Below are 16527 nucleotides of genomic sequence, written 5' to 3' on the forward strand. Positions count from 1 at the left end.
GGCAGCTGGGCCAGCTCCACGGCCTTGGGAGACTTGATACCCACTCCTCAGGAGGGAGGACAGCTGCTCTCCCCAGCAGGACGGGATCAGTGGTACCGGAGTTCACGCCTGGTTGGCCACCATGCCCCCAGGTCTCCACACAACCCCAGGGTAACAGTACCGTCAGTAACGACCAACGTGTATGATGTGTATAGTGTCTCTCGTGTACCCAGTACAGGGAGAGCCTCTCCAACAACCCCATAAGGTCGGTACTATTATTATCCCCACTTTATAGATGTGGAAACTGAGACTCAGAGAGATTGAGCTCACGCAGCTGTAAGTGGGAGAGCGGCCCAGGCTTCATGAGTCCCTCTTACATGGGACGCAGGGGCTTCACCAGAGACCCCAGGCTGGCCCTTCAGCTGTTTGTTCTGGGATCCACCCGATAGTAGCCCCCAGTTCCTTACCAGGTGGCCCCTGACAGGCCAGTGATGTAGCTGGCACAGTTCAGGAGGTTCAGCTTCTGCAGCCCCAGCAGGTGGCCATACATGGCGGTCATGGATCTTGTTCCACCCCCTGTGGCCATGATGGCTATGAGCGGAACCTAGGGGCATAGGGAGGCAGACTGCTCAGGCAACGCTGGGTGGAGAAGCCTGGGAGTGACAGGCAGGAGCTGAGAAGGACAGTGGAGGAGGGAGGGCTGGCACTCAGAGCAGAGAGTGGGGCACGGAGTGACTTGAAAATTGTCTTTCGCAGAGTGGCTGGCCAGCCAGGAGGTCTAGAATTAGACCTTAGCTCAAACCCAATAGTTGGGGTCAGTAAAGGGCTCCAGAGCCTCACACGGGCTTAGTCAATCAGGTCTTGTCTGGAAGAGTCCTTAGCACTGTTAGTCTAGCCCTGAGTTAACAGATGCTGAAACAGAGGTACAGGGGGCTGGGTGGCTTGCTCAATAACCCAGCTTGTACACGATTCCGTAATGGTTGCAAATTGATGATCTCCTATAGAAGGATTTGATGTGAGGGCATCAGCCTGGTGCATGGTATGCGCCTAATACATATACCATATGTGTAAGAGCAGAAGGAAGTGAATTTCTGACGTGCGATGGGGCAGGGTTGTCACCTCTGGGTTGACGCAGGTTTACTACCTATGCCCTGGTGTGCTTCCCTAACGATGGGAGGAGGGGCTGTCTGCCAGGACTTCTCTGTTTTCATTTGAGGGGAGACTGAAATCCTTCTGATGGCTAAGCCCCGGCGCAGCCCTCCTGAGGCCCGAGGTCTCCATTCATGTCGATGGTCAGCTTCAGAAGGCGACACTCGGAAGGCTGCCCTGCTGCAGAGGGGACTGTGGGCCTCAGTCCTACCCGGGAGGTGACAGAGGGTTCCAACAAAGGCACCATTGTCTGCGCCATGGAAAGAAGGTAGCCATGGGAGTGGAAGCTGCTTTTCTCCAGCTTCCGCGGCTGTTCTTTCTGGGTGTGTGTATATATGTGCAAGCTTTGGGGAAGGGAGAATTGAAGAATGAAGGTCCCAGGGCCTTCTGGGTGGTGGTATGGGCTGTGGGAGGAGTGTCACATGTTTTCCTGGCTGGGAGAGGAGGCCATTTGTCACCTCAGCATCTTTTAGTGTTCCTTCCTTTCTCTCTCCACTCTGATCTCCCCTCTCCTTGTGCACACAACTGAATCATACCCAACACAGCCCTTACCTGGAACTTAGCACCAAAAGCAACCAGGATGGGCAGCGCCGAGGCGGCCTGGGCAGGGAGGGGCCAGGGGGCAGACATCAAGGCGCGGTGTTGTCGGAAGGACAAGTTCAGAGCAGGCACTGAGCCCAGCCGGCTGACCTCTGCTTACCCACCTCATCCATCTGCAGGTCCTCCTCCAGCTGCAGCACCTGCTTCAGCGTCTCAGCCACCACCACATTCCGCTTCTGCAGGAACTCCAGTTCTTCCGGGCACAGGCTGTAGCCCAACCGCACGTCCAATGTCTGGGGGCTGTGGGGACAGAGGACCTTGGCTGAGCAGGCCCATAGGTCCTCTATGGAGAAGACACGACTTTAGGGTCTCTGTTTTTTCATCTGTCACATGGGGCTAATCGTGCTTAACTTCTAGCACTGTCTTCAGGACTTAATGAGACAACAAATATAAAGGCCCCAAAGCCTTAGCTGGTGCATTGAAAGCAGGTATTCGACAAAATTAGGGACTCATTGAGCCCTCTACCTCCTCAGCAAGATCTGGAAAGTCCAGAAAGGCTTCCCCCGGCACCTTCTATAGACCGAGGCCAGACATGGGGACAAGGGTCCCCGAGGTCCTTCTGGCACTCTCTCTGGACAAGGTTCTACAGTAAGAGCTCTTCTGAGCCAGAAAAACATGGCCCTGTTCTCATGGAGCTCACACTGTTCCTTAAGCTCTTCCTGTTCCTGGAATAATAATTGTCCTGTGTGTGTGTGTGCAGTTGACAAAAATCCTTCACTTCCCTGATCTCACTATGTCACCCCCCAGGTCTGCAAGACAGGTCGGGCAGGAGCTGCTGCAGCATGACAATGCCTGTCCTCTTTGCATCTCATACCTGTCCTGAACAAGTCCAGATCCTGGCCTGGCATCCAAGACCCCACGTGATCTGTCCAACCTCACCTCCAGTTACTTCCTGGAAGGGTCCATCGGCTCTCCAAGCTCAGGAGCACTTTTGGTTCTGAGCCTTTGCACAGGTCCTTGCCTTCCCTGGATGCTTCCTTCCTCTTCCTACCTACATCCCTGCATCCTCCAAGGCCCAGCCCCTCAGTGACTCCAGGCAGATGGACCTTGACACTTTGAGATTTGAGTCACTAACAAGGTCACACCTCCTTGATGGCAGGGCCTGGGAGCTCTTCCATCACATTCTCCCATGGCTACCATGGGTCTGCAGACACAACTGTGAGGAAATAACTCTTTCCTCGACCTCAACAAGGAATGGATAATAGACCAATGATAATCATAACATCAGTTGATATGTGCTGAGTGTCCCACTTGCCAACAGATCAGTGGGTTCTTGACATCTATCTCACTGGATCCTCAAAGCAACCAACAATGGTCAGTACTCTTGGTATTGCTCCAATTTACAGAGGAGAAAAACTGAGACTTAAAGAGGTTAAATAACCTGTCTAGAGCACAGAGCTAATCAAATTGGAAATGGAAATTATGACCACTTGATTTTTGACAAGGGTGGGAAAATTCAATAAAAAGAGAACAATCTTGTCAACAAATAATGCTGAGACAACTGGATAGCCACATGCAAAAGAATAAAGCTGAGCCTCTATGTCACATTGTGTATAAAAACCAACTCAAAATCAATCATAGATCTAAATATGAGAGAGGCCATAAAGCTTTTGGAAGAAAACATGGGAGGAAATTTTCATGACTTTGGATTAGTTAAATACAACAACAAAAGAACACGCAATAAGAGAAAAAATATATATAGATAAATTGAAAGTCACCAAAATTTAAAATGTCTGTGCTTCAAGTACTAGCCACAGTGATCAGACAAGAAGAAAACAAAAAAGGCATCCACATTGGAAAGGAGGAGTAAAACTTTCATTATTCACAGATGACATGATATTATACATAGAAAACCCTAAAGACTCCACCAAAAAACTACTAGATTTAATAAATGAATTCAGCAATGTAGCAGTATAAAAATTAACACCCAGAAATCATTGGCTTTTCTTATACACCAATAATGAATTTTCAGAAAGAGAAACTAAACAAACAATCCCATTTGCAACAAAAAATTAAGTTACTTAGGTAAACAACTTGTAGTTGGAAAACTACAAGACATTAAAAAAAAGAGAGATAGAGGAAGATATAAACAAGTGAGAGAATATACCGTGTTCATGGATTGGTAGAATTAACATCATTAAAATGTCCATACCACCCAAAGCAATCTATAGATTCAATGCAATCCCTATTAAAATACCAATGGCATATTTCACAGGTCTAGAACAAAGATCCCCAAAATTTTTTTGGAACCAAAAAAAGATCTCAAGTAGCCACAGCAACCTTGAGAAAGAAGAACAAAGTTGGAGGGATCACAATACCAGATATCAAGTTATACTACAAAGCCACTGTAATCAAAACAGCCTGGAACGGGCACAAGAACAGACATATAGACCAATGGAACAGAAGAGAGACCCCAGAAATCGACCCAAGCCATTATGCTCAATTAATATTTAACAAAGGAGGCAAGAGCATACAATGGAGTCAAGACAGTCTCTTCAATAAATGGTGTTGGAAAAATTGGACAGATACATGCAAAAAAAATGAAACTAGACCACCAACTGACACTATACACAAGTTAAATTCAAAATGGGTAAAAGACTTCAATGTAAGTCATGAAACCATAAAAATCCTAGAAGAAACCATAGGCAGCAAAATCTCAGACATCTCTCATAGCAATATGTGGATACATCTCCTAGGGCAAGGGAAACTAAGGAGAAAATAAACAAATGGGACTACATCAAAATAAAAAGCTTCTGGCCCAACACACAGGGCTCAGTGACCTATGAACCAGGAGGTCACGATTTGATTCCTAGTCAGGGCACATGCCTAGGCTGTGAGCTCGATCCCCAGTGGGGGGCGTGCTGGAGGCAGCTGATCAATGATTGTCTCTCATCATTGATGTTTCTCTCTCTTTCTCTCCCTTCTTCTCTGAAAATCAATTAAAAATATATCTTTTAAAAAAGCTTCTGCATAGCAAAAGAAACCATCAACAAAGTAGAAAGGGAGCCCACTGTATGGGAGAACATAGTTGTCAATGATATATCTGATAAAGGGTTAATATCTAAAATATATAAGGAACTCATACAACTTAACAAAAGGAAGACAAACAATCCAATTAAAAATGGACAAAGGACCTAAATAGATACTTCTCCAAAGTGGACATACAGATGGGGAGACATATGAAAAATGCTCAAAGTCACTGATAATCAGAGATGCAAATTAAAATGACAATGAGGTGTCACCTCACACCTGCCAGAATGGCTATCATCAGCAAATCAGTAAATGACAAGTGCTGGTGAGGATGTGGAGAAAAGGGAACCCTAGTACACTGCTGGTGGGAATGCAGACTGATGCAACCATTATGGAAAACAGTATGGAGTTTCCTCAAAAAATAAATATGGAACTGCCATTTGACCCAGTGATCCCACTTCTAGGAATATATCCAAAGAAACTTGAAACACTATTCAGAAAGAATGGATGCACCCCTATGTTCATAGCAGCACAATTTACAATAGCTAAGATCTGGAAACAGCCCAAGTGTCCATCAGTAGATGAGTTGATAAAAAAAAAAGCTGTGGCACATTTACACCATGGAATACTATGCAGAAGTAAAAAAGAAGGATTTTTAATCCTTTGAGACAGCATGGAGGGACCGGGAGAGTGTTATGCTAAGCAAAATAAGCCAGTCAGAGAAAGACAAGTATCACATGATCTCACTCATATGTGGAATCTAGTGAGCAAAATAAACTGATGAACAAAATAGATCTAGAGACATAGAAGCATGGAACAGACTGTTGAATCTCAGAGGGAAGATAGAGGTGGGTTGGTAGGAAGAGATCAACCAAAGAACTTACATGCATATATGCATTGCCCATGGACACAGACAATAGGGTGGTGAAGGCTGGGGTGGAGGGTGGGTTCAGGTTAGAAGGGGTGAATGCGGGAAAAGGGGGGCATATGTAATACTTTCAACAATAAAGATTTTTTTAAAAGAATATAAAAAAATAACCACCAGAAAAAGAGAAAATATTTGCAAATCATATATCTGACAAGGGACTTGTATTCAGAATATACACAAAGGACTCTTACAACTTTAGGTAGAAGGCAGATAACCCACTTTAAAATGCGCAAAGGATTTGAATAGACATTTCTCCAAAGAACATGTACAAATAGCCAATAAGCTCATGAAAAGGTGTTTACCATCCTTAGCCATCAGGGAAATGCAAATCAAAACCACACCGAGATACCACTTCACACCCCTAGATTGGACAGATCAGAGGGACAGACAGAAAGAGGGTACTTTACCAGGGTGTAGACTTCATGTGTAATTCACAGTTCTCTCCCTGGGACATGAAACATGAAAAGCTTGTCAGTGATGACAATTCAGAGCCAAGTGATCCCAATCAAAGAAGTGTAGACTCACCACACTGTCCACTTCCTGACTTGACTCAGCTCACATGTGTGCGCACACACATACGCTCACATGCACACATGCATGCACACACATGCTCCATCCCCACACCCTCTTCCGGACCTGACCCTCCCTATCTTCCTTAATTTGGCCTCTGTCCCCCCTCTTTGGCTCCACACTGCAGTTCAGCATTTCCTACCCCACCAGACTCCTCTATCCTGCCGGAGGGACCCCATGAGTCACCTTCCCCCAGGTGTCCCCAGACTCTTCCCATCTTCCTGCCACAGGAGCTCCAGGCTAAACCGCTCAGGCTCCTCCCCAGACTCAAGCCCTCACCACAGGCAGCGTCACCGCCTGGCCATCGGTGAGGCAATCCAGGGGCTGGCTGACAGGGCCCTTCTTCCTGTGCGCACCGCAGCAGCAAAGCTGGAAGGAGGAGTGGTTCTGTGAGTGGGTGAGGGGCTCCTTAGGCGACCCTCTGCCCCAGTCCCCCCACGCCACTCCCTGACGCCGCCTTGTACCCCACAGCTCCATTGTCTTCTGGCCACGTCCGCTTGCATCTGGGACTGGAAATACTTGGGGTAGTGGAAGCAGGCGGGGCTTGGGCAGCAGGGCTCTACGTATTGCGGGATGCGCTGGGTGTGCTCGAAGGACTCCGTCACGGTTACCAGGAGGTCCTTCCCTGGAAGAGGGGACAAGAGGGCTGAGACCCCCAAAAGCCTCTCACTCCCCCCATCCTCACTTGGCCCAGTTAAAGCACAGCTGGAGGGGCTCAGGACAGGGGTTTAGAACTCCCTGGGGCACGGGTTAAAATGCCCCAGAGGGTCTCATTCTGTAGGACAGGGCCAGCCCACGGCTTGCATGTGATGCTGACAGACGAGGTCCCCAGAAAGCCCTCTGAGGTGCAGAGTCCTCCGAGGTTCCGCTTCTCCTACTGCAGTGAAAGCAGCCCTCACCATACCCCCAGTTTGGGGGAGTGGCCTCTTCCTCCCTTCCTCACCCATGTCTGTGGGGCCATGCTGCTCCCCTCTCTTGGGACCGGGCTGGAAGTCCTTGCGTGGGTGTCATGGGTGGAGCCGTAAACAGGAGAGTCTCATGTTTATGGATCTCTTAGGTCCCTGCCAGCTACCAAATGCTAGGACTCTCTATGAATTGTCATCTCGCCAGAGGAAGGGGCACAGCCAGAGGGGCCCTGGGCACTGTTAGTGTCTGCCCACCCTGGTGCTGACCACTGCACCAGGTCCAGCGAAGCCCTGGCGTGGCAGGGGGATCTTGCAGACCAGTGTGAGCAGTGCTGTACCACTGACCCCTGACCCACGGTGCTCGGCAGGCCCGGGAGGTTCTGAGGGTTACGTTGGGGCCTGGAAGAGCATGCCCCCTAAAGAGGGGTGGGGGATGGGGATACAGGGGCTCACAACCCCTGAGGGTGAAGCGGTACTGAGGCATCTCCCACCAAGCGCTTGGTTCCCCAGCCCTCCCCCCAGCCGGCAGAGGCAATCAAAGGACCTACTTCTCCTGCTCTTCCTCTGCCTTCTGGATTCTGCGTGAACCTCCAGGCGGGAGACTTGTCGAGCCTGCAACAAAGAAGCGGGGGTGATCCCTAGCACAAGCCATCCCTGCTCTGTGTGACCTGGCCTGGGAAGCCTGTCACCTGTTGCATTTTCTGAACCCAGTCAACTCCTATCACCTTACTCAGAGTCTGAATATTTGAAAAGGAAGCTCCCCTGAGAAATCTAGGGCTCATTTCTGCCAGACAGAGGGTGGAACCCGAGGGAACCTTCCTCTTTGGGGCTTTGAAAGTGAGGAACTTCCACTGAAAGAGCCTTCTCAAGAGGCAGAGGCAGGTCAAATGCCTCCACCACAAACTCCCAAAGACTGATTTTTGGGGGAGAGATTTTGACTCCTGGGATTTTAGATGCATCTAATTAAAATGGCCGTATCAACAGCTGATCTACGGGACCCTTTTTAATAATGAGCTTGTGCCTGTAGAGAGATGGGGGTTGGGAGGAAATGGAACTGAGACTGATTCTGGGAGAAGGCTGCTTCCCAGGGGGCTCTGGGACAGGGTCCCAGCTGGGCCCGGTGTTCGCTCCCACAGTCTGTTCCCCCGAGAGCAGCAGCCACTTGTGGCCTCAGGAGTTACAGGAACCTGGAAGGACAGTTACCACCAGCACGCCGTTGGTGATGAGGGTCTCGGGCGGAGAGGGACTGAAAAACAAAGTGAGAGAACTCCTGGTCAGTTAGATCAGTCCTAAGGTGACAAAGGCCGCAAGAGGGGCAGTATGAGGTAGCAGAGCCTCCCTGGTCCTGGTGAAAAATACTGGCTTAAGAAACCTTAGATGCATAGATTGTCAAGGAGAAAACTGGCATATGTTTTCAATAGAATGTCCAGACAAAAATAGATTTACAGGTTAGAAGGAGTAGAAGAATTTCCATTTATTCCTTCTCAAGGAATAGCTGTTCTTCTTCTTCTTTTTTTTAACAGAACATGATTATATCTAATACACAAGTTTGATACAACCAAAAAGTAAAACACTAGAGTAAAATAGTAACAAAAAACATGGTATTTCATTTGCAATGCATGAGAAATGGTTAACATCTTTAGTCATAAACAAGCTCTTAAAAACAAGACACTATAATAATGCAAGGAAACTGGAAAAAATACAAGTGATGAGTAAGCATTGAGCATATGTGATTTTGCTGGGATGGCTGTTCTTTATGTCCAACCAGATGAAAGGCAGTTTGGGGATAAAGAGGCTGCAGGAAAAGGCCAGACCACCAGCTAGAGCCGATGTAAATAGTTCTGGTAGAGAAACTGGCCCGTTCTCCGATCTGTGCTTTATTTCACTTATGTGTGTAACAAACAGTTCTGGCCCTGGCAGAAAGGGGCCTGGTGAACAAGAAGTGTCCTTGTGCTACAGAGCCCAGAGCTTATGTCTCCACGGTACCACTTAGCAGCCCACTTAAGCCCAAGGTGGCTGTCTCCAGATCAACTCTAAGCACCAACTTTGACATGTTTCATTTTGCAGGCCGCTTTCTAATTCAGCAGAGGATACCCCCCCCCCCCTTAAAACTCCTGTCAAATCAAGACCTGGAGAAGAGAGCCCAGATTTTCTTTAATGTGAAACAAAGTTGATTTGAAGTTGTCATTCTGCTCTTGATGGGAAATGAAGCCCCTCAAATACTGTAATTCCTCACTTAATGTCCTCGAGAGGTTCTTGGAACTGCAGTGTCACAAAACCAGTTTTAACATAGGCCAATGGACATAAATAAGAGTAAAGTTTCTATATCAGCTCATCATTACAACGAAATGACAAATGACGTTGAGACATTATCCGAGGACTTGCTGTAGATCCAAGAGCCCCTAGCAGAGGACCCTCTGAGTGGAATGTGACAAGCCCTCTTGTTCTAGCTCATTCCTCTCGTCCTCCCCGTCCCTGGCTGATCATAAATCCAGGGGGCACAGCTCTGCCAGGGCTACGAAGAGGGGAGCAGCCAGCTGCCCCATCACAAGGCACACTGCCGTCCTGGGCAGGCTTGTCCCCCTGGGCAGGGGGCCTGCTGCCCTCCCTTACTGCCCCTCCCCTTCCTTCACTCTCTATCCTCTTGTCCTTTATACCTTTCAGCTCTGTGTCCCCAATTCCACTGAGGCCACAGCATAGTCAGACCTCCAGGACCCTGGATCATTCTTCTCATTGAACATGATGAGAAATAGTCCACATGTTGGGTCAGAGCCTCCCCCTCACTTGGTTCCAGAGTAGACCATAGAGGGGGACAGGAGGCAGCCTATGTTCTAGGCCAAAGTTAGGGGAAGTTTGTTCTAACAGTTCTGGGTCAAGGAGGAGACCCCTTTGTCCTGACCTCTTTCTCTGCCTGGCCTCAGTAAGCCCTGATCACTATGGTGGCAGGAATTCTTCCAGAGGCCACTCTCAGGAAGGCAGGGGAGCTAAGGCAGGGGGTTGGCCAGAGTATTAGATCTTTCAAGCAATACTGGTGTCAGTAGAACAGGATGAGTAGGAATGGGACCCAGGCACCTACAGTATTTAAAGGCTCTCAGTGATTCTAATACACAGCGAAGAGTCTGAGGTGAGTGCCAGGGGAGAGAGTAGAAGAGGGGATGACAGCAAATGAAATACAAGTGAAATGCAACTAGGGGGTCAGGACTGTGGGCTACTCACCTCTCCTCCAACAGGAACTCCACCTCCAGCTCCTCCATGCCCTGTGGGGGAGGGAGGGAGGGCAGCTGTGAGCTGCGAGCTGCCCCAGGAGCCTCTGTGAACCTGCCCCATCCTTCCCACGAAGCTGTCCTGCTAACATGGAGTGGGGGCAGCTGCTCCTGGCTCTTGTCCTCTCTACCTTCTGCTGTCCCCAAGTCTTTAACACCAAGCACATTGCTGACCACGCAGGGGAGGGTCAGGGTACGGAGATGACCCCCAACCCCAGCATGAAACTCTTATATCCAGAACATTTCCCTTTCATCTTCTATCCCCATTATTCTACTTCACAATGGTCTCCTGCCTTCCCAAAGGGCTGTGCCAGGGGAAAGGGAGAGCTGTGACATGGCCCCCAGAAAGTTCAGCTCTGAAGGGTAGGGGCCCCGTCCCTGCCGGTCCACAGTGGGCATTCAAGTATTTGTTGAATGAGTGAATCTATAACATTCTGGTCCTTTCCAGCTCTGACTGCAGATTTGCCCTCCTTTACTCTCCTCTGTCCTGGTCCCCTGGGGCTCTCCCAGCAGCAGGACCCCGAGGGAAAGGAAAGAGGAAAGGGAATCAACACTATTGCATCTCTATTCTGTACTGTGACCAATGCTAGGTGCCTTAGCCACGTTTTCCCGGTTAAGGCTCACAGTCACCCTGTGCGGTAGGTACTAATATCACCCTTGTATGGACAAGGAAAAAGAACTCAGAGGAATTCAATAATTTCCACAAGGTCATAAAGCTAGTAAGCAATAGCGCTGGGATTTGGATCAGCAGTTATCTTTCTCTGACTTGGCCGTTACACAGAGAGGAACCCATGGAAAAGCATCATGGGAACGACCAGCTGCCCCTCTGGAAGCAGGAGGCTGAGGGGCTTGGCAGCTGTACCGACCTCTGGGTTGAGTGGGAACTTCACATGGGTTTTCTTCCTGAAGCAGAGCTTGGTGAGGTCATAGAGAACTGTCAAGAGATGGTCATCTGGGGTCACTGCATCTTCATCGCAGACGCTCAGCTCTAGCACATTCTAGGGGAGAACGCAGGGTACAAGACTGGTTACAGTGATTGCACTGACCCATTGACCCATTCTCAGGACAAGGGGCCTGACCTCAGTCCTAGCCAGGAGGTGGGTCTGAGGGACAGGGGCCAGCACGAAGGTCCCTGCTCAGAAGTGAGACACATTTGTAGGGAAATGAATTTAAAGAGGAAAATGTCTACTCCAACCTTTCAAACTCTCTCTAAAACCTTCCTGCCCCTCTGCTCTGACTCCCTTTTGGAGGATTTTGCAAGCTTGGCAGGGGCCTGTGAAGTGTGAGGGATTTCATTTTACCTGGAAGAAGAACAGAAGGGCAGAGCAAGCAAGACTCCTGCCAGGATATGGAATGTATTCAGCACCAGGGCCTCAGGAGCTGAAGACAGCCCCTGTGGTGTTAGAAAACCCAGATGGGGGAAGCTAGCATGTTAACATCCAGGGAGTGTTGTGCCAAAGATCATAGGCATTCCGATGCTTGATGGGGTTGGGGTGAGGTGTTGGAACTCCATTCTTTGGCTCACCAGCTCCTAATGAGATCTCATGGAGGGGCCCAAGGCAGCATGTCAAGAGTTGAGCACCTATCCCATCATCTGACTGAACTCTGAGGTCAATGGTCTCAGGTAACATGGATTAGCTTCTGAAGCCTCTTTTTCTAAGGATCCTGGGAGATGTGGGCAGGAACTGGGTTTGCCTCTTTGGTCCCTGTTTGGTGGACATGAGGTGGTTCTGGGGGTTTGCAACTGAATGAGATCTGTGACCTTGTAATGACTAGAAACCCAAGTATGTCCAGAACCAACCCAGTAGCCCCCTAGATCTTTAGACAAAGGAAGCCCAAATTCTAATTTCAAGATGGCCAACTGAGCCCACATAGAAATCTCCTCCTTTTGCCAAAACCACATATATGATAGGTATTTTTAAAACAATAAATGTAAAAACTACTTGTCATGAACCAGAAATGCCTAAACTGTGAAAGCAGGAAGCTGGCTAGAGCTCCCAGGTCTCAAGTGTTCAGATGGGTGATGCCTCCATGAAGAGGCGGAGTTTATCATAAGGAGCCCTCTGCCGAGGCTGCCACGACTCAGGGCGCTCAAGGGAGAATTCTCCCACAAGGAGACAGGAACTCTACGTAGGGTCACCATATATCTGAATAGGACCAACACCATGAAATACATCAACAAATGTAAGCACACACACCCAAGGAATTAGAAAGAATAAAGCAATCTAAAAAAAAATTATGATAGAGAAAGCCCTCTGGATGGAATTAGACTTGCCTTGGACCTAATGACGAGAATGACTTTTCTCTTTGTGTATTCTCCTGCTTGCAGTATGTTCTGGAAAGTATTGGAAACACACTCTAGTTGGGGACAGGAGACACCCAATTCCAGACACAATTAGGTAGAAGGACAAGAGAGACAAGAAAGAAGGTGGAAAGATAAGCAGACTCAGAGAAGGACAAATATGAGACAGGCTGAAAGGAATGGGTGAGTAGGAAGACAAGTCAATAGGAGGACAGAAGTAGGCAGAAAGATAAATGGGCACAAGAAGGACACATAAGCAACGAGATGGATAAGCAGGCAAAGAGGGGAGTAGAAATGCAGGCAGGGCAGACAGGTGCAGTCCTCCACATCTCACCTTCACTTGGCTCTGGATCTGGAAGTTGAAGCTTTCATTCCACTCCGGGTTTGGGCAGTTGGAGATGGTCCTAGTCCTCAGCTTCTTGTGAGAGGCGGTAGGCAGCCAGAGGCTCACATAGCAGTCTGTCTGGCTCACTGTCCAGTGAAGACAAGGGTGGGAGGGAGGGGTGAGGTGCCAACCCAGGTCCAGAGAAGAGAGTGCAGAGTCAGAAGGGAACTTCAGGCAAGTCACTTCCGGAGCAAGAAGGCCTTGTCTCAGCTTCAGGTCCTCTCCTAACTCATGAGTCTGACTCTGCAGAAGTTTTTGTTCCAGAACCCTAAGACAGTCACAAACTGCAGGCTAGACGTTTCACACAGGTGGACACAGGTCTCACTGACTGTTCTCATGGACACACACGGCCTCTGACTTTTGTCAGAAGCACCCTGGCTCTCTGGTTTGGGACAAGGCATGGCTGCACGGTTTTCTCTCTGCTAGGGAAAGATCTGGAGGATCCAGTTTACCTCTTGCATTAACCCAGGGCACCAGGGGAACCAAAGTAGGGCTCAGCTCTTCCTCTGGGCTGAGGAGAAGCCGGGATTAGAAGGGGCATAGTCTATTGTGAGTCAGTCCAGAGGACCACAGTGGGAAAGGGTTTGGGGAGAACAGTTATTCAATAGGATCCAGGAGCAGGGACCACCATCTACATACAACTACATGTCTCAACTGCACCTGCTGGGCTCTTCATACCTATACTTGTCTTCCAGCATGAGGTGTGTGACCCAAGAAACCATCACATGGAGCCACATACTTTTTTCCCCACTGGAAATGAACAACCCAAGTGTGCTGATGCTGGATGTGCTCTGAAGAAGGGACAAGGGCTGTGATCCCAATAAGCCCTCCCAAAGTGGAAGAAGGCCTCCCAGTTCTTTGGGTTGGAGCACCAGAAGGCATAGGGTGAAAAACAGCAACCCAGCCTGGTTCTCTCTTTCCATTCTACCTGGGAGGAGGGAGAAAGAGGTGCCATGGGTGCCCTTGTTACTCTCCCAGCAACCTGCTGGGCTCATTCCCAGGGCTCACACCAGATGCACAGAAAACGAGTAAAGGCAATAGCTTCCAGTGTCAGAGAGTCCTCTAGAGGTAAAGATGGTGTGGGCATGGGAGTTCTGTACCGGTAAGACTGATCCAATGGTTATCAATGATGTTCTGTGAGAATGGAACCAGAGGTGTGTATCCCCGGACTGACTTATTCCTACATGGCCACCACACTGAGGACTTTACCAGAGTTCTTCACCAGGGATTGCATCACAAGCACCCCTGGCTTCTGATTTTATCCCCGATGTCTGGTTAACCTCTGAGGGCTTACTACTCAGTGAATGGGAATTTGCAGCCCTCCTGCCATTGAATAAGGGTGAGATGACACTGTTCTTTATATGTCATACTCATCATTTAATTCAGACACAAAGAATGACCAAAACCCAACAGAATAAAAAATAATAATGACCCCCATCTCCCCTCGGTGGCCAATCCGCTGCTTACTCCTCATCGCCAACTCCGGTGTCCAGGCCAGACACCAAGGACTGTCCTTGACTCTTGCATTGAGTCGATTTAACTCCTTTGATCGCTCCAGCCCATCTACATCTCCTTCCTGGCACTGCCACTGCCTTGGTGCAGGCCACCTTCATCTCTGCTGCCTCTTCCCCACTAGGTACCCTGTCTTCTGTCTTCCTCTACTCGGATCTTTTCTCTCAAGAGAAACCAGGGGGATCTTTTTAGATCAGACCATGTCACTCCCCACCTGCCCTCAGGATGGAGTCCCAACCACTCAACAGGGCTGCCCTGCCAACTTCCCCAGCTTCAGCCTCATTATCCACTCTCCCTACAACCCAGCCTGTGCCCTGCCCCCAAACACACACACATACACATGCACACACACACACACACACATGTACACACAGAGGTGCTCACACTTGCATTTGAGACTCTAGCAAAACCCAATCACTTGTAGGTCTCACAAGGTGCCATGCCTTTTTGTCCTTTTTGTCATTCCTTCCGCCTAGAATTCCCTTGCCTTGGCTAGTCCCTTTGGGTTTCAGAAGGAAACTCCGCTGGAAGCCTTCCCTGAGCCCCCAAGCCTGGGCCAGGTGCCCCTCTTCACCTGGAGCCCCTGCTCTTCCCCTGGCAGAGCACTGGCTAACACTGCACCCAGAACACTGGCAGGCCCGGAAGACCATGTGTCAGCGCTTACGAGATATTAGCTGAGTAAATGAATGCATGCAAAAGCCCAACTTCCTGCTATTGGGCTATCCCAGTACCCCAGATTTCCAGGCTGAGTCACCGCAGACAAGTATGAAAGCTGCCGTGCCTAATCCCTCTGCCCACAGGGAGCCTCCCTGGGATCTACTCAGCCCTCCAGGACCCCTCCCAAAGCTTTTTCTGGATACTGGCCCTCCTCTTGGGCCTGTAGCCTTCTCCTTGGTCTGCCTTCTGTACGCTAGAAGCCTACAGGCAGCGACCCCACCAACTGCACACCCATTTGCTTAGCACGATATAATGGACCCTGTAAAGGCCCCTTTCCCCCTAAAATCCCTTTGCTAGCTCAGTCCATGCCTAACATTCTCCCGTTAACCCATTAAATAAAATCTCAGCACGTTTGGCTTGGAAGAGACAGGGCTGATCAGACACCCACACTTCAAGCATTAATTTGTTTTTCAGTCCTTGTGCAGGGAGCGGTTCCCACCCCCACCCCAACAAGGTGGGAAGGAGGAGAATGCAACCCAAAGAAGAGGTAATCGGGGAGGGAGGGGTGATGGAGGGGTGATGGCAGGTGTCATTAGCTGACTATAAGGACAGGGACCATCATGTTTGCAATGGAGAATAATGGTTAAGCAACGGTGACCCAGTTCTGAGAATTTCAGGGACTACAGGGAATTTCCTGGGCATAGATTGGTTCTAGTTCTCTGGGAGTGACAGAGGGCTTGCTCATCTGATGACATGTATCCTTTCCTGGAAGGTGGGTGGCAAAAGTGATGCAATGATCTCCAAAGATGCTGCGAACACTGTCTCGCTAACACCTCTGCAGATACATGCCTCACATCCCTTGGGGTGCTGGTTTGCATTTTAATTTTTTTTCCCAAGAGGAATAAAAACATTTTATAGCTAGGAGGCTTCGGGGCAGACTCCCTTCCAGTTCTGGCCAAGGTGTGGGCGGCACGCTCCCTGACAAGGGGGGGTCATCGCTGAATCTCATCCCTCAATCTCATCCTTTTCAGGCTCCTTGAACTCTTGCAAATTTAGACACACATTAGAGGTGGAACCAGAGAGTAACGTGCTTTTGATACAGGCCAGAAGGGAGCAATTTGGGGCCAGGGTAACCCAGGACCTGGAAGGCATCAGGATAGTCTCAAATCTCACCCGGCAAGGCAGCAACAGAGCCCAGCCATGGAGACTAGACACAATGTCTCCGGGCTGGCACCCAGACACCATGCATGCCCAACCCTGCTCCTCAGGGGAAAGGAAGAAAAAATCAACAACTAAGGGTGCTCAAA

At 49.3% G+C, this 16527-nt stretch overlaps 1 protein-coding gene across 1 annotated transcript in view; it reads right to left on the bottom strand.

Annotated features, from left to right (window-relative positions):
* Nucleotides 1-16527, bottom strand: part of PLA2G4E (phospholipase A2 group IVE) — a 38067-nt gene that overhangs the window by 13533 nt on the left and 8007 nt on the right. Inside the window, exons 3-12 of the mRNA XM_014459479.2 lie at nt 13001-13137; nt 11231-11362; nt 10318-10358; nt 8305-8347; nt 7650-7713; nt 6661-6821; nt 6476-6565; nt 6034-6071; nt 1833-1968; nt 447-583 (exon numbers count right to left, since the gene is read on the bottom strand). Of these exons, the coding sequence (XP_014314965.1) occupies nt 447-583; nt 1833-1968; nt 6034-6071; nt 6476-6565; nt 6661-6821; nt 7650-7713; nt 8305-8347; nt 10318-10358; nt 11231-11362; nt 13001-13137 (979 nt within the window). The remainder of the gene's footprint in view (nt 1-446; nt 584-1832; nt 1969-6033; nt 6072-6475; nt 6566-6660; nt 6822-7649; nt 7714-8304; nt 8348-10317; nt 10359-11230; nt 11363-13000; nt 13138-16527) is intronic.

Source organism: Myotis lucifugus, unplaced genomic scaffold (assembly GCF_000147115.1).
Source record: "Myotis lucifugus unplaced genomic scaffold, Myoluc2.0 scaffold_109, whole genome shotgun sequence".
Taxonomy (NCBI): Eukaryota; Metazoa; Chordata; class Mammalia; order Chiroptera; family Vespertilionidae; genus Myotis; species Myotis lucifugus.